The following is a 19074-nucleotide window of genomic DNA, read 5'->3' as shown; positions in this document are numbered from 1 at the left end:
TCGACGAGCGCGCAGATACTTGACGCGCCCCAGGCCTGGAGTAGAACCCGCTACCTCTGGCGTCGTAGCGTGCTGTGATGGCCAGCCCACCATCGAGGAGGTCGGCACAAATGTAGCGAAGCGTTTCAGGATCTAGGCGTTCCATTTTATTGCCGATGACTTATATTTTGACCCAACGGGAAGAGAAATGGTAGGCGAATTGCCCACAACTATTTTCATTCCGTCTGTTTTTCGCAATATGATGTTTACAAATAAATAAATAAATAAAAACTCAATAAGTATATAGAAATATCTAGAATTTCGTTCCTTAAAAAAAAAACACAGGATATAGAATAAAAAAGAATGAGAATAGCGATAGTCGCCTACAAGTATCTTTGCCAGACCCGTAGCCAGGATTTCATTTCTGGGTGGGGGTGGCCGGTGGGGTGTCATTCCTTATCAGCAGTCGGAGTCGCCATCTATGGGCGAAAAGGTTGGGAGGGTAGAAGCTCTGAAGATGAATTTGCAGGTGTAACTTATACTAGATGTTTAATCCTGCTGAGGTGAAATTAATTACCACTATACACTATTTAAATTAGATATTTGTAGGATTTTCGGGGGTGGGGCTTCAGCTCCCTTAGCCCCCTGGCTACGTGCCTGATCTTTGCCGTTGACTACAATTTCGAGTTCAAATGAAGAAATTAATTTTGTATTCATCTAATCGGTGTTTAGTTATCATTTTGCACTTCTTCGTATCCGACAATAGTACTTGGATATATTTTCAAAACGTCAGTACACATGTGTAGAAGGAAAGTGAGATTTCTTTTTTTGCGTTAAATCCCATCACTAGTGTTACAACCACGTGCTGCTTGTTTACGAGAACAAGTTTACATCCTTCTAGCCTTGACTGGCACGTACTCCTTCAGTCTACTACGCAGAATAGCAAAAGTGCGAAGCAGACTTTAAGTTAGTCATTTGAACACTAACGAAGCTTTTTCTATCTTTCAAAAACAGTTCGACAATAGAAATAGCACAGAAGTGAAATTTCTTCTCACTGTTATCGCCCATGTGAAGAATATTTTAATTTACTGCAAAGCTTTGTCTGTAGTAGTATTTAATGTGACTTTGGATTCGGACTTCTCCCTTCGCTCTTCGCCGTGTGTGCGTGCCTGTGTTTGGTTTACCCAGAAGGTAAGAACAACAAATGTGACTGCATTGTAAATGCCATAAAATTAAGGAGAAAACAAGGATTGCAGCACACCTCTTTCAACGAATATTGTTAATATTGCTCAATTCCTTTATTCCAGTACAGAAATAAGAAAGAAATGTCTGCATCTCCCGTTGCAAGGCAAGCTACACAAAGTCAGGCAATTCCATCGAGGAGGGTAGTTATTAATGATCCGTCCCAGCTGCCAGCGGATTATTCAACTACTCCTGGAGGAACACTCTACTCAACGACACCAGGAGGTAATGTATTACAGATAAATTCATTGAAAATATATTTTTCATGGTGTACCCCCCTTGAATAGTAGATTCATGATATGTAAATAATATTGTTTACGTCTCGTTCTGTCATATTAAAGTGGGAATTTGATTTATTTTGTAATGTTCATCTTGTTACATTATAATGTTTTGTGTTTTTATGAATGACCGCCAATAATTATATCAAAATAATTTCAGTAGTTATATGCAGTAGTTCCGAATTAAAGTGAAGGTGTTTTTTAGAGAACATTCTGCTGATTCATGCCTTAGCATAATAATATGTGTAGTAGTTAAGTTTATCTTCGGAATCCATTGGTAAAAAGAGGAGAGGAAAATTATCCTTGCACATAATTTGACGTTCAAAACGTTGAGTTGTTACAGTTAGCAACATGATTAGTGGTTCTATTGTACTACAATATACATAGACGTGTGTATTGCTGAAACAAACGTAAAATTTGTGCATATTACATCATCTACATGTGATGTATTAATTTGGGTAAAGTATTGAGAATATTGTACCACAGAAGTAGAGAGAGAATTTGGAAATTATGGTGTGTCAGCAATCGATGATCCCATCTCATTCTTGCTACTGATTTAGAGTAGTATAAAGAGCAACAGAAATTACCCTAAAATGTTTTGTCTACACTACCATGTGGTACTGAATTAATGTTACTATGGTGTCTGAATGTGAATTTTTTTTGAGTGGAGAATCTGTGGATGGAGTAGGAGAAACAGGATTATGGGAGGGGAGTAAGGTACTACTTTACTATAGGTGAGACACCTATAAATCATTTATTTCGCACTTTTTTACATTGCTAACATACTATTCTGCATTTCGGAACATTTCTTTAGGTGAAATAATGAATTTCTAACGAAAATAATGTCTTATTTCTTACATTAACGCATACTTACTGTTCTTTCTTATTTCCCCACACAATATGGCGATAGCTTACCCGTTCATCATGCGTTGTGTCAGTGTTTTGTCGATTTGGAGTGTATGCAGTGTTGCAATCTTGTTCACCGAAAAATACCTAAATTTTTAAAAAAATTAAAAACACCACGAAAAAAAGTTCAATTTTTGACAATGAGTAATTATTAAACCATTGACGTTAGCCCCAAAAACCATCCACAGGTAACCCCACAAACCATCCACGGGTAGCCCCAAAAACCATTGATGTTAGCCCAAAAATTCACGATAGCCCCACGAACCATCACGGGGACGAGGTATGCCTACTAGGTTAGGTTCCATTAGCACTCCTTTCCTTCAATTTAGCATATACGGACAACATAGGTTTTTCTTGATGAAAGAAAATACACGGAATTATTATAATTTTAACTTTCCACGTCCTGCATTTCACTTCTTCCTTGAAGATTCCATGTTGAATTACAAATTCCACGGCATCTTCCACACCCGGAAACAACTTCACGACGCATCCTCGACACGTCATCTTATAGCGAAAACACGGCGTGGCTTGAAACACTGACTACGGGGTTTACATCATCTAGCAAACGGATACATTGTGCTCACGTGCAGAAAGCAAATGGTGGCAGCAGCAATAGTGCGTCGGAAAGAGATTTTCGTAGAAAACCACATGCATTCGCATTAAAATGGATCAAAACTACATTCCTGAACTTCAACAACGCTACAGAAAATGATTTGCGTAAGTACTTTCTCCTGTAAATTCAAAGAAATCTGTCTCACCTATAGTAAAGTGTTACCGGGATTAAAATGTCCGACCACTAGTTGATTCCTTCCAGTGGTGCACGAACGTTTTTCATTTGGAAGGTTACAAAAATTGAACCTTATATGTATATTGTGTGTGTGTACTTCACACATGTATACCTATATATAGGGCATTCAATTGTAGATGCGAATATAGAGTTTTTAATGCAAAATTTGCCTAAATAATTTTCTTGAATTTCTCGTATCGGACAAACTGCTGAAATTTGCTAGTTCATTTAATTTGAATATTCGTACTTACATATTCTGCATTGAGAAACATTGCTGAAGGTGGCATTTCACTTATTTCACGGAAATAAGCTCAATTTGCGACATATTGAGTAAGTTTTCTTCGTTTCTTTTTGCCTTCGGTAACATGCAAAATGGCGGTCACAGTTTCACTACCGTACTCGGCATGCAGTGTTTCCACCTCACTGCACCCAAATATACCTACATAACCCCACACACCATTCTCGCATAGCCCCACGAACCATTGACACATAGCCCCACAAACCATTTGCGTAAACGTACCTTCTTCAGTTACAAAAACACGTGTTTGGAAACACTGACCTGGATTACGTCATCACACACAGGCTACATCCACCTGGAAGTCAATGGACGCAAGAGTTTTCGTGCATCGGTCACACATTTATATCGAAAAATATATGATTTACCGGCAAAATTCAATGAACGATTCGAGAAAACAGTTTCCCGAACTTCCACAAGTATAAAGAAACTGCATTCGGTAAGTAATTTCTCCTGTAAATTTGAAGATATTCGTTTGTCTGATACAAGAAATTTACCGATAACAATTCCAAAATATATAAACTTCTGGAGCTTATTCTGAGCTCGCTTTGAATTTAATGGGTGTAATATGAAAATTGCAAGCAAAGCTACATGTATTCATTTTAATGCAGGTTCCCATTTAAAGGGGGTGAGGAGGATTCCCCCTCCTCTAACTTGATTCATTCCAAATCAGGAATAATCCTTTCCCACCCAGTGAATATGAAAATCATATTTTTAAATATATCATACTTACAGAATTCCACTTCAGTTGAGTTCATTTTAGAGCCCCATAGCTATATATAAAATACCATTAAACTAATTTATGACACATATGTACCGTATGCAGTGCCCTTTAGAAGCCATGTATTCGGTATTTCCTCAGACTTCTAGAAGGTGTTTTACAAGTACTATTCTATCAAATTTCGAAAACTGTGCCCTGTCTTTGAAGTATGTTAACAGGACTTTTCGAATGCTTGTTGACAGCTATAGTGTTCTGTTGCCTTTATTTTAAAAAAAATACTGGATCGAGATGATTCCCGATCAACTCGCAAGAGATCTAACTTTGAAGTATTTGTAAAAAATTTACATAGTAATTATTTGTAATGTAATTAGCTGTACCTTATTATGCTCTTCAAACACTGAAAGTACTATCATTGCATAAACCGAAATCCTTCATATCGCAGAGCAAGCAAAGTTAGAGGAAAACCATATGCTCGAAATAATTTTTTTCAATCGTTGGTGGACAATATGAAGATCCGGTTTAGAGAGTTAGGTTTCTTTTCGGGTGTAGTCGCATTAAATGCAGATACATACGTGTGTATTATGGTGACATCTTAATTCCTCGTTTATACAGGGTGTCATTTTAATGGCGCCCACGAACCACAGATTCGTATAGAGGACATCAGAACAAACAACTTTTCTCAATAACATTTTTCTCGTCGAGGCGTCGATTCGACGCTACAGCCATTCAAAAAAGACCGTTTTGCCGCCTGGATGCTGGCATCCCAACAATACATTTGATCGTATCTGTGACGTAATTTCCTGCGGCAAAACAGCGCAAGGCAGTATTGCAAGGAACACAAATTTTGTGAAAAATGACAAACTACCAACTACATTATAAGCTGTAAAACAAAGCGAGAAACTCATCCAGAAGACCGAACATCATAGACTACCTGCCGGAAGATCAGCAGTCATCTCAGGGGAAGGGGGAAGTGAACCAACGATATGAGCAATGGTAAAAACCGTATTCAAAATGACGTGTCAATATCGGATTTTGTCTCAGCCTACATGTCAAATATCAACAACAATAAATTTTATTGGACTTGCAGCTTACATGTGGCTGTTTACGCCCAGCTACATGTCAAATATTTGCAAATCTCGTTGCAAATTTGATATCTACACATTTGTGTCCAGATGCCTTGTTGTACTTTGGTGCTGATAACGGAAGTATCATTACGGCTAAAAATACGTACAACCACAGTAACATCGTAATGACGAATCAGTAACGAATGTACTGCCCTGTTCACAGTTGCAAACTATTACATGCGTATCCTGTGCGTAGATAAACACAGTCGTCTGAGAGTTTGAGTTACTACTATTTATATCCCTGTATTTTCAACCATTTTTGCTACTTGCCTCACAATGCCCTGAATATACATTATATTATGTGTTGATTATCTTTGGAATTTTGAGTTCTTTCATTTCTATTTTGTCATTTCTTCAGTGTGTCACAGACAACTAGTATCAGAGGAACGAAGTGGATAGACTAAATTGTAGATGCCAACTTGGTAACTAGATTTGCAAATATTTGACATGTAAGCTGAGACAAAATTCGATACAGTGACCACTTCCACTTGAATTCTATTTTCTTTCTACCATTTTTCGTATCGTTTGTTTACTTCCTGTTGGGTTACAGAACGTGTTTTCTCGTTTTGTTTTACGGTACATAATGTGGCTGATTGTAGCTATGTCATTTTTCACAGAATATGTGTGTTCCTGGCAACCCTGTAATGCATCGCTTCACGACGGGATATGACGTCACAAATGCTATCAAATGTTGTGTTGGGTTGCCAGTATTCAGGCGGCAAAATGGGCTTTTTTGAACGACTGTAGCGCCGAAACGACGCTCCAACAAGAAAAATGCTACTGAGAAAAGTTGTTTGTTTTGATGTATTCTATATGTTTCCATGGTCCGTGGGTGCCATTAAAATGACACCCTATATAAAGAAGTGAACTTGAACGTAAGCGAAAGCATGTACGCGTCACCAGTCGAAGATTTTCGCATCTACAAAGAAAATGCAATACAAATTTCCTCCTCACTGAAAGACCTTGTGAATCCAATCCAAATTGTACCAATATCTACAGTGGAGTGTGAAAGCGGGTTCAGTGCCATGAACTTTACCTTAACTGATTAGAGAAACCATTTAGAAGTTTAAAACCTGCCTTTTCTTTCAATAGACTCCCAGTGCATTGTTTCAATGCAGAAAAATTTGCAACAAAATTGATCAAGTCATAAGCATTACGGTCTCCTTGACAAGCCAACTGGCAAATCATCGAACCTGCAGAGTCGCATTAATTTCGTGCATTCAACTGAATAATGTAATTTTCTTACAGTTTGACTTTAGAATTTAACTTGAAATGGTGTTGTGTTTGTGTTGCATTCGATACCAAAATTAGATTTTAAGCAATTTATGTCCAATTCTAAGCTAATTCATAGGTAAATCCTCTCGCTTTTGATAAAATCACAAATCGCACCCTGTTTTAGTGTCTAGGAAATATCGCTGATCCATTGCAACTAGGAATGGTATCGAGATGAGACAAATGTGTCACCACTCAAACTTTCACAACCTATATATGTCATTATAGCAAAAACTTTTCTCAATAAAGTTTTTTTGCTTTACATTTTGTTCGACACTGCTAACCATTTAATTCTGAATTGATGAAACTGGGCAGCACAGGCTCGCAATTGTCACTAATGGATTAACTTTTCAATTAAAATTAACAAGATATATGCTTGGTATGTCTGAATAAGAGACAGTAATTTAAATTTACCAAAGTTTCGAACGAGATCATCTCAGACATCAAGTATCGCTAGTTTTGATTTTGCAGAGATTTATAAAGACGAGACTCCAAATTTGAGACTTTTCTTGTCTCTGTACCATCTCTATTTTCAAAAAATCTCTTAATTTATAGGTTTAAGTACAGCTATCCGAACACCCTCTGATAAAGTTATAAAAATAATCGGAGAGATACATCATATATTGGTCTATTGTGTCATGTCTCGAAAACAAGAGGCAGGAATTGTGGAAGTATTTCGTTTCGGAAAATTCCATTTGAAAAATTTCAAATGAAAGAAGGTCAATCATGTACTCTTCTGATGCAGATTTATATAATCGAATCGAGGGGATCACTTGTTTACAAAACATGTACCCTCCTTACAAGAAGGGACATTCGTCTGCTGCGTGATTTTCTGAAAGTAAAGTTTAGGTCATTCCATCGTTCCACACACATTTTAAATAATTGTCACCTTCTTAAAAAGATTTTGAAACACACAATGAACTAACTAGTAGCAAGCACAGTGTAGTACATGTAGAATAAGTTTACAATGGTTTGCATTCCTGTGGTAAGGAAAATAATGCTTACAATTTACACTTTTTGGATTGAGCGATTAGAAAATACTACGTTCTTCTAACAGTAGCATCTTGTATCTGAGGGGGGGGGGGGGTACAAGGGATAGAACTAGAATCTTCGATTTAGGGGGTACAGTACCCCCCTTCAAAAATTTAGGGAGTACAATGTACCTCTGTACCCCCCGTTCCTGCGCCACTGATTCCTTCTTTTGTCATTGTTGAAACTGCTCTATAGAAGCCATGAACTGTGAAACCATATAGCTATAGACTAATGCGATGATGAGGATAAATAATAACAGGTGACATTCATGAATGAACAGGTCTGGAAAATTGTATTTCAGATAAACTTAAAAATACTACAATCTTTTTTTAATAGAAGAGGGAAATTTTTCACATATTTGCTACCTTTAACCCTCTGTACCCCATCAAGAAAGTGAAATATTTTCTATGCTTTGTGAAGATTATGTTGTTCGTCAATGTTTTCAATTGTTTGTAGTTTGCTGAAATCTGTGAAGTAAAGTATGTTACCTTGGCATGTAGCAGAACAACCCGAAGGTTTCAGAAATGAATATAGCACCCAACATGAAATTCCATAACAACAGCAGACTGGACATTGCCTACAGTTTTATAAATGTGCTATAAAAAGTAAATCAAAAACGAATGACTGAAAACCTATAAAACAAAAATAGAAGTGAGATTATCCTTAGGTTTTATATTATGTAAAACATCGAAATATCGGTTAAAGAAAATTCAACATAATTCTTGAGGGGGTTCAACAGCCCCACATATTTCTGAGGCATTGTAAGTAGCCACATATTTATAAATATATTTCAGGAGGGGTCTGAATCAATTTTCTCATGGAAACACATTTTTTCATTTTTACAGAAGAAACTACTTACGGAAATGAGTTTGTCTAAGGTTTACAACGTTCGTCGAGGTATTTTCTTTCATCGTGGAATATATTTGACCGGGAAATCATGTATTTTTCAAGAGAAATATCTCACCGACGCACAATATCCATTGTTTTCATTTGCCTCCCGTACCTAAACCGGATGCAGCGTACATTTCATGACGTAACCCCCTGTCAGTGTTTCCAACCCCCCTTTTTTCACTTTGCTTGCTTAACCTATCCAAACCTAACCTAACCTTATCGGAAATTGTTCGTGGGGCTATCCGTCAGCAACCCAGGCTATCCTTCAGCTACTCATGCATAATGTACAATTTTCACTGTTGACTAACACGATAGTAGGTATTTTTGGTGAAGAAGGTTGGAAACACTGCATACCCACAACTTGAGTCAAGATGTGGCTGCCATATTGTGTGTTACGGAAGCGAGGAAAGGAATCAAAGAAAGCAATGTATATGTAAAATTGTGTTTGTTTTCTTGTAAAAAGCATAATGGCACCTGAAACTATGTTCCGCAAATCAAAATTGGTAAGTACGAACCATGCGAAACACAAAATATGCGATTTTAATGTGTTTCCGATGTATGAAACTTTTACCATATAATTTGTAAGTCTATTCATGATTATTATTAAAATATGTTATTTAATGATGTTATTAAAATTTTGGGCTCTCGACTGACTGCTTCCCCCCTGAGAATTATGTCAAATCCTTTTTTATTGATCGATTTGTACGTTTTATGTAATATAAAAATGGGTTTCATGGTTTGGAAAACTCAAATAACCAGGGCTCGAAAAATCCTGATCACCTGGGTGCCATGGTGACTGAAAATTGCAGCCTGGCAACTAATGTTTTGGTGTAATATTGCTGTATTTTCATTAGCCATTATTTTTTTTTTCTGGCACCAGGCTTTGAAGAAGATTATTTGAGCACTGCAAATAACCAAGATATTTCATCCCAAAATATGGTCCCTGTGAGTAAAATGACCTCCTACCGTGAAGTACTTTTGCCAGTCCATCCCGCCCCCCATAAAAACTGGTTGTTTATACTCTCAAATAGCAAAGAAACAAGTGCAAATGATAACTCCACCAAACTTAGCACTCCTAACCTAACAACCTAAAATTATAAACACTAATAAATGTGACTCACCTAACAATTGTTTCACTTGTGAGTTGTGTTTTGGTTTTATAAGATTTCAGTCCTTCATATTTGATGTACTTGATTTTGCAATACATTTTAATGTAAAATACTTAATAAGTCATGAAGCAGTAGGCAACCACCTGGTGTGGTTTTGGATTGTCATGTTGGGTGCTATATTCACTTTTGCAAAGCCTTCTGACTATGCTGCTTCAGGCTGAGAAAACAGACTTACTTTGCCATAATACATCTCTGCAAGCTAAAAACAACAGAAAACGTTCATAACATAATATTCATAAACCATGCAAAAATTTTCACTTTTTAGCAGTGGTACAGAGGATCACGAGTACGAAGATTGATTAAATTTGTATAAAAACAACTGTCGTGGTAAAGAAATTAATGTGAAATTTTTTTTAAAATAAATATTTATTAAATGACATAAAATAGATGTAAGGTTCAGTTGATGAAAAAGTCAAGTTCCTGATTAATGTTTTATGCATATTGTTATTAGCAGTAATGTATATAAATCTTAGGTACTGTCAATTGAAAGCCATATGTTCCCAATCTAATTCTCGTCTTCTTGTAAGTTTGTTGGAAATTAACTCTCGATTATAGAGGAAATGCTAAACAGGTACATTTTCATCACTTAATTGAGTACTTTGTAAGTCTTTTGGGATGGGGATGGGTCTGGACCACTCTCTACATGTCCCTCATTGTGAGTAAAGAAATAAAACCAATAGGGAATACAAATTACATTAACAAAGTACAAATTCATTTCATACCACCCTCACACGTTGGAAATTATTAAAATAAGAATAACTTTATGGCACATATCAGTAATGATTCATTTAACTTAAAATAGAATATGCATGAATATATGCTAATGGAAAATTTGGACATTTTTATGTACCGACTGCAGTCAGGTGTGGTGCAAATTAGTTATGTCAAGTTTGAAATTTTCCTCCTGAAGTACGAAATTAAATTAGTTTCAGTAGCCATTACTATCATCCTCAGTGGAACGTGTTCCGTTGTTGCTTGGTGCATTTCTTTTGTTTTTGTTCCTCGATTGCTGCTAGGTGCGCTGTTGTCGCCTATCTGCCTGCTTCTGTGTCGTCTGCCGTTCACTGGTGTTAATTGCTGCAGTAGGGGATGTTCAGTTCAGTTTAGGTTGGAAGAAATGCACGATGGCCAGCGTTTCCTTTCCTACCATCCTACCACATCCAACTGCCTTTCTTGCCGGGCCCCGTGCTACGATGCCCAGGTTCAAATCCTGGCCTGGGGATTGATGTTTGTGTGTGTCCATTCATCAATTTAATCATGTCATCAATCATCCCCATCTTCGCAAATTAGCCTAAAGTGGCACAAAAAGCAAATCAATCCCAAATCAACCACCTTTCCAAAGCCCTTTTCCCAGACTATATCCAAATAGCAATAAAATAACCTGCCATAGTAGCTGCCAAACTAAACAAACATGGAGAATTCTTCCCTCAACAACCCAGGCGTTTATGATGCAGAGTGTAAGTGCAATGCTCATTACATCAGCAAATGAATCAATGAGAGAATTAAACAGCACCTGACAGATGCAAAGAAGCCCAACTCACCACTGGACTTGCAAAAAATGTCAAATACAAAATGCACACTTTCATAGACACTGAAATCAAGGAAACGCGTGCCTTCATGCATTTCTTCTAACCCAAACTGAACATCGATAGTGGACAAGCACACCGTGCATGGATTCCCCTACTGCAGCAGTTATCACCAGTGAACGGCAGATGGCACAGACGCAGGCAGATAGGCGACAACAGTGCACCTAGCGGTATTGGAGGAACAAAAAACAACAGATAAGCAACAACTGAACAAGTTACAATGAGGATGGTGGCAGTGGTAACTGAAATTGATACAAGAATCTAAAAACAGCTTCGCGGAAAAAAGTGAGTGCTAAGTTTCACTGTAAATACTCTTGTGTAATTTATGAAAAATGAAGCTTTCATTGTAAGAGCGAAAACTATTTTAAGTCATTTTTTGAGATTGTTTAGGTCATCAACTTCCGAGCTGTAGTAATCAGTTGGTATTTATTTATTTTATGGAATTTCAGTTATGGTGGTATTTTAGACTGAAATCATAAAAACCACAAACCTGAGTACCAAATTCTTACTTTTGCAGGAACTCGCATTGTATATGATAGGGCCTTGCTAATGAAGTTGCGGAACTCTCCGATTGCCCGTACGCCTCCAAAGAATCTTCCAGATCTTTCATGTGTCAATCTTCCAAAGAAGGATCTCATTCCAAAGGAAAATGGAAATATAATACCAAGCCCTCAGAAGCAGAAAGGTATAGTACCATATTGCTATATTTCAGCCTATTATTTCTGCACACCACAACATCTATCTTCTAAACCAGAACATCATATGATGAAACGTCACTCAAGTTCTGAATCCTCTGTAAATTTTCTGTGTGCTTTTAAAAGCTGATAACTAGCCATAACACTGTGTATAACTCATACATACCTCACGTGCTGTACCACTCTGAACACAGTAACTTTATTTATAACTACCTGGTACAAGCATAAGGACCTTAAAGAAATGCATAACACAAAAATGGAACTCCATGCAAGAACTCATGTTCATGCTTATCACTTATTCACAAGTACATGGACCTCGTGACCTTCTTGCATAGATTAATTCGTATTTTCAATAAATTAAAAAAATACAAAACTTTTGTACTTACGTGTAGCAAGTATCTATTATTTCAAACGACGTTTCGGGAACAACTGTTCCCTTCTTCAGGTTTTTTTTCTCGGCTACCAGAAATATATCATAGCCACGACAAATAATCTCAAACGTCAAGAGAAAAGGAAAGTTTAGGTGAAGGCAGAATTTGGAAAATTTCTCTAAAACCTTTACTACCCCCATGTTCTCTCGTTTGTTTTAAACCATAGCTGTAAAAATTTCTCGATCTAAAAACCTATATACAATTAAAACTTTAAAAAGATGCTCGCTTGTTCACTTCCTCGTGCTGACTGTTGGTTTATGTTGCTGTATGCAGGAGGTTGTGCGCGTGCCGTTTCTCTCCTCACTACCCTTCCCCTCCAAGTTCCCCTCTGTATTACGTAAAGTCAAGTTCGAAGTCGCTTGCTATTTGGGCCTCTCGGATAATGCCTGGGGTGACTTGGAAACCTATTTTCTTGCATGTACTCAAAGCAACTGGTATATCAATAGGGAAAGGATTTTAAGGTGCAAATTATGGTCTGGAAAGGGGGAAAAAAAGATTCTGAAAATGTGTCCAAACAGATGCTGATAAAATGTCTTTATTCAATGTTCTCTTTTTCTGCACCTTCCGTGTAGTCAATGTGGATATTTTTTAAACATTAAACAAGACAATAATGCTCTACATGAATGTTCAAAGTTTTTGTACTAATTAAAAATGAACATGGATAAAAGACAGGCGTAGAGTCGCTTGCAAATATGTTCGATGTGTATCGATGGTCTCTGTGGGTATTTATCGAATTGACAAAGAAACGACAATTTTTTATGCATTACGGATGATTTTATGGGGTTAATTATAGCATATTCATAAAAAAGTATGTTTTTCGAAATTACGAGGCGTGCTGCAACATTAGACGTGTTACAAGAAAGAAAATCTAACATACCCATCTTTCTGCACGATAATTATCAAATCTTTTATTTCATCTGCACATTGATTGAAAAACATTGCCAGATGTCGGCCACATTTGTTACTGTCCTCTCACACACGATCAATGTTGCCAGTACACTTTGTAATTTCGAGAAAAAGAAATCATAAAATCTTGGTTCCTCCATAGTAAGAGTACAAAACTTTAGGTCCAAGTGTTTGTCCATTTGTATGTGAAAAGAGGTTCAAGAATGGCTACGTTAAAAAAAATAAGGCATGTTTAGGCCTACATCTTACATTATTTTTTATTTTGAACATTAGAAGAAAGTATTTTGATGAGTTTAGTTGTCGTATATTGTTGTGTCCCCTGGTTTCCATATGAATGCAATAAGTTTCATTTTATTACTTTGTAACTTGCTATGTTGAATTCAAAATTTAATTGATTTTATACATTGAGAATGACTTCTCCACATCCATGACACTATTTGTTACAGGAAAATGGGGGGGGGATATGAATCAGTACTTGCAATTTAATCTTACATATGCAGTGTAATAAAATTGTTTTTATCTTAGATGGAGTAAAAATGGAATGTAAAAATCCCTTTTAAAGTCCTCTTACTTAAAAAAGAAACATAGAAAATTTGCCTTTTTTGGGGAGGAGGTGAAACAGAGAAAGTAATTACTGTTCTAGCAGAATAACCAAGGGGAATGAGGTTACTAAAATATAACGCAAGAAATAAAATGTTCCTACCAGTTTTCAGCCCTCCAAAAAATGAGATCTTTCTGTGAGATGCCGCACAGCATAAACGTTGTGAGTAAAATTATCCCTTAAGTTTCAAACATTTTTTTGTGTGAAGTGTATAAGATATAATAACACATTAGAATAGCTATGTATTTCAGTACAGTAACTTACAAAATGTAAGAACACAATTATAGTGAACATTCACTTCTTTTTAGTACAAGTAGAAATTTCTCACCAAGGATATAATACTGGGTTGTTCGGGAACTTCTGAGCATTTTTGACATGAGTATGAATAAGTGCCCTCCTATGGCACCACACAATAAGCAAACAAATGACATGTTAGTGGCACTGAAAAGGACTGCATTGGTCAGTGACAGTTAGTCGAGTGAGACTGAAGCTGTGTATCTGTATTATGTGTTAAACGTGAATGGTGAAAACTTACATTTTCGACATCATATTATTCCTCTACAAAAAGGGTTAAAATGCAGCACAGATTTGTGACATGTGGAGAGGTTGCTTTAGGTGAATCAATGGTTCGAAGTTTGTTTGCCAGATTCAAAGCTGGTAATTTCAGCCTAGAAGACGAGGTTTTGTCCTGGGTGACCATCAACAGCGGACGGCAACTAATTAAGGCACAAATTGACTCTTAAGATTGTCGACTAGAGAAATAGAGCAGATGTGCTGAACATACCTAGAAGCACTCTTTACAAACATTTGATGAACAGCTGGCCTCTGTTGCAGAGTGGTTATCACATCGTGCTACGACACCAGGGGTCCTGGTTTCAAATCCTGCCCTGGGCATGGATGTTTGTGAGTGTCCATTCATCAATTTCATCATATCATCACTAGAGGCACATATTTTTGGTAAATAAAAATGCAAAATTTCAGTACAAAAACAGAGTCGATTTCGGGTTCAAAAGCAGTAAATAATATAACATTTCGGTTTTGTAGCAGCGAATAATCGCATCGAAAGTGCTATATAAAATGACATTTTTCTTTTTAAATTGTGAATATAATCCTAAATTTGATTTAAAAATGCACTTATTACACAAAATAAAGTTATCCCTTCTAATAGCACATTTATGTAGTTACCAGAGTATTAAGTTTATTCCTGTGTAAAGGGGTCCATTTTTGCTTCTCAAATATTTACAGCAGAATTAATCAATTTTCCGTGAATTGCATAACTCGCAGGATACTTCAGACTTCAGAAAGTGTCGCGTCGGTATATAAACGGTAAATTTCGTGTTTAAGAGTATATTTTGCATTTTGCAGTTCATTTTGCATTATTTCGTGTCAAAACAGGGTAGGAAAATGCACCTCACACCTTTCAGAAACATGAAAAATGAACATTATAGCATGTTATTTCATATTTCGTGTTTTCGTCAAAAACAAAGTTTGCATGCTTCTAATCATCACTCATCCCCATCTTAGCAAATTAGTGAAAAGGGGCACAAGAAGCGAAGTAAAATAAAGCAAATCAAATCGAAAGAAATCAAATCATTTGATGAACACCTTTCATTACAATATTTTGGGTCTCACATGATTGTTATTCTCTTACAACATGCTTCTGAAACTGAACAAGACAGACCCTTTTTTGAAACGAATGGTGATTAAAAATATATCGTGATGACAATGTTGTTCGAAAATGATCACGCTCAGTGTCTGGTGAGATTTGCAGGACATTCTGTACTATAACCTGCTACCACAAATCAGACAATCAGTTCAGACATGTACTGTGGCCAGTTACAGAAAATACATCAAAACATCCAGCAGAAGAGGCCAGAGCTAGTGAATGGGAAGGACATTGTGTTCCACCAAGACAATGCGAAACCCTGTGCATTCTTGATCACTCGTAGAAAATTGAAGGAGTTAGGCTGGGATGACTTATCCCACCGGACACTGCACCATACAACTTCCACTTGTTCCAGTCTTTGAACGGAAGACCATTCCGTGACTCCAACACTGTCAAACAGCACGTCCATGACTTCTTTGTCTCCAAGCTATCCCAATTCTACACTGATGGTATTTTGAACATTGGACTACGGCCATCAAGAAATATAGACAATACTTTGCTGAATAAAGCTTTGTTCATAATATTTGTTTTGTTTCCTACATCAAAAATTCTCTGAACTTTCCGGACAACCCAATAAGGATAATAATAATTTGATTATAATTATTTCTAATATTCAATTTATTCCTAATGTATATATTTGACTTTCCTTACAAAATATTCTTGTGATGCCCATGACACCAACATAAGTTTCCATTTTCCATTCTCTGGTAGACCAGTCCACTTTTGACCATCCATAACAATTTCCTTCCAGATCCATCATAATATTCCTTCCATTTTCATCTTGGTCTCTTACCACCAAGTTTACCAGTAAGAATCCTATAAATTTGTTCAGTCATCCATTCTATGGTTTGTTGTCTGAAGTAAATGTTGTTCGTACATAGTACGTGTGAAACCTAGCAATTGTTGTCTTGTAATTGTTTCAGAATCGGGCGAAGACGAACAGTTCCAGCTGGAGATATAAGTGCCAAGTGTGGTGTCTGGGAGAGTAATCAGCTACCCAAATTTCCATGCATCAATAATCATATAACGCAAGCCACACAAATCAGCGGGAAATTTTGTTTTTACTGCCAAAAAGAAGAGAGAAAGTTCGGGGGGAAAAAAAGATTTTCTTTACGCAAACGATGTGTGGTGGTTACGTTGTTACATGTTATTTGCCAGTCACATGAACTTTGCATTTGTACGTTAATGAATGCATGCCTTAGTTCTCTTGCATTCGGCTGTGGTGGGGGCAATGAAGGAATGGATCGTTTTCTAGTAGTTTTCTTCTTGTTGAATGTGAAAGTGTGTCCGGTCGGTCTTTTGCACAGTTGAGTCAACTGCAATGATTTTTTTTTATTGCTCAATTTGAGTGTTAGTGTAGGACCCATTTACAGTCAGTGTATTTCTTTGTATAAACTGTCCATTGAGGGTATAGAGAAGTTATGGGAAATAAAATCATTGGAACCATGTAGAGGTACTTTTGTTGTCTATTTTTGAAATCTAAAAAAGAACCAAAAAAAAAAAAAGGATGTATTGGTTGTGGGTCTATTTTTTCGCATAAAAATTGTGCTTCATTTTTGGGAAATATGACTGTTCAGTTATTTAAGTTCCTACGTCAGTATGTAATATATTGACTTTTATGTCCATAGTACTTTGAGTAATTGATATAGTACTTGTGATTTGTTAGTGCCAGTACAGTCTAGTTACTTGTTCATTATTGTGGCACTCATAATGTCACAGTGCTGTTGATATTTCTAATGTTGTCATGTACATATTTTCTGTCTATGAATTTTTGGTGACTGACTAACAGACTTCAAATGAAATAAACTGATAATTTTCTTATGGGAACATTCCTTGTACTATTGTGTCAATTGCCATGAAACACAATAAGTAAAGATTGGGCACTGACAAGGCAAATGTACAAATTTTCGTGAGCTTTTATATAGCCTTAAATACTCACAGTTAAAAACAGTTTATGTAGAAAATAATAATAACCTGTAAATGTTTGCAAGAAAACATGACAGCTTAGTTTTTGAGACGAGAATTTTTGGTGTTTTTTTTCTTCTCTTTTTTTATTAACTGTTTCTGATAATAGTGCACATGTACAATTAGTGTTCATAGTCACAGTGACATACAAAATTGCAAATACAGAATTTGACATATGTGTCAAATTTTGTAATTTGCATTACATCTTTTCTTCTGTCATAGTGTTTATATTCTTTTTTTTTGTTGTATGATTGGATTTTGTTGCCCTTACTTTGAAATGGAATTTTGTGATTTTCTCCAAAGATCTGTGGCAGGTTGAGCATTTTACAACAGGTGGCTGTTTTCTGTGGGAAAGTTTTATTACTAAAATTATCATGTCATTGTGGATTTAACTTTTTACAGATGGTTGCTTAATGAGAAGTATTTTTTTTTTGAGTCAAGTATTACTTGTAACAAGATGCAAGAAGTTGTCAAATATATTACATTTAATACAGTAGACTTATTTTAATCTGAAACACAATTAGTTTACCATAGAAAATGTATTGGTTTTGAAATTAAAAATTCCATGTTAAGGTTGCCTTTTCTTTGGTAACTACCTAGTCATATCATAAATTCTGTTACAAAGTTAATAATGAACTACAGGCACAGTGAGCAAGCTAATGTATTAAAATTTGGATGTTACAAAGGTACAGGTCTTGCCAACACAGAGCACCAATCACTGTTCAAAATGGACACCTATTGTCCTTCACACAGGCCTGAAGTCTCTTGAGGCCAGTCATCGATCGCAGCATGCACAGTCTCGATGGGAAAGTCCAACACTGCCTTCACAAGAGAACGCTTGGGACTCACAAGTTTTGGATGCTTCTTCCTACAGACCATGCCCTCCAAAACGGACCACAACCTGTAGTCCAATGGGTTGAGGTCTGGGCTGCTGAAGGGCCAATCAGCTGGAGCAATGAAATCAGGCACATTCCTCTGAAGCCACTCCTGTGTGGTCTTTGCCTTGTGGGCCGGTGCCGAGTCCTGCTGGAAGCTCCACAACTCATTGTTGAACATGGTGCGGTTCAACGATTTCACAAGTGGCTCCAACATTGTGCCATCGTACGAAACCCCCCGCCACACCATCACTGAGGCGGGATGATGGCGTCTGAGGATCCGTGGTGTGTTTTCACAAGCTTCCTGGGATGTCGAGTCATAAACACTGTCGTTTGGACTATTGTAAGACTTCAGTCGTGAAGATTTTTTTCGTCCATGAAAAGGATCCTCCTGTGGCCACCATTTGCGTAACGCTGAAGGAGTCTTTTTGTTTTCTGCTCCCTCTGGACCCTAAGGTGTGGAGTGAGGAAGTGACCGGTACTTCGCCGATAAGCGCGGAGTCGTAGGTCACTTTGGAGCACATGCGGCATTGACATTTTCGAAAAGGTTCAACTCTCGAACCATCACTGCTTGTTTCCCGACAGGATTTCGTCGAATCTGCGCTGCCACTGCTTTCAAGAGCTTCTGGCTCCTCACGCTGGGAGGTCCTTTC

At 37.0% G+C, this 19074-nt stretch overlaps 1 protein-coding gene across 1 annotated transcript; it reads left to right on the top strand.

The window, feature by feature from the left end:
- The first annotated feature begins 898 nt into the window (after positions 1–898).
- Positions 899–18118, top strand: Thor (eukaryotic translation initiation factor 4E binding protein thor). Its single transcript, XM_083141564.1, has 3 exons — positions 899–1446; positions 11800–11967; positions 16505–18118. Exons 1-3 carry the CDS (start codon positions 1305–1307, stop codon positions 16540–16542), a joined length of 348 nt encoding a protein of 115 aa, XP_082997690.1. The 5' UTR covers positions 899–1304; the 3' UTR covers positions 16543–18118.
- The last annotated feature ends 956 nt before the right edge of the window (positions 18119–19074 follow it).

The sequence above is a fragment of the Lepisma saccharinum genome, chromosome 20 (assembly GCF_977018435.1).
Source record: "Lepisma saccharinum chromosome 20, izLepSacc3.1, whole genome shotgun sequence".
Lineage (NCBI taxonomy): Eukaryota > Metazoa > Arthropoda > Insecta > Zygentoma > Lepismatidae > Lepisma > Lepisma saccharinum.
Note: the sequence above shows the minus strand (reverse complement) of the source record. Positions and strands in the feature narration are given on the sequence as shown.

Coding starts and splice junctions, on each gene's coding strand:
- Thor (XM_083141564.1), top strand. CDS start 1,305: ATGTCTGCATCTCCCGTTGCAAGGCAAGCTACACAAAGTCAGGCAATT. Junction 1,447..11,799: donor CTACTCAACGACACCAGGAG/GTAATGTATTAC, acceptor TTACTTTTGCAG/GAACTCGCATTGTATATGAT. Junction 11,968..16,504: donor AAGCCCTCAGAAGCAGAAAG/GTATAGTACCAT, acceptor TAATTGTTTCAG/AATCGGGCGAAGACGAACAG.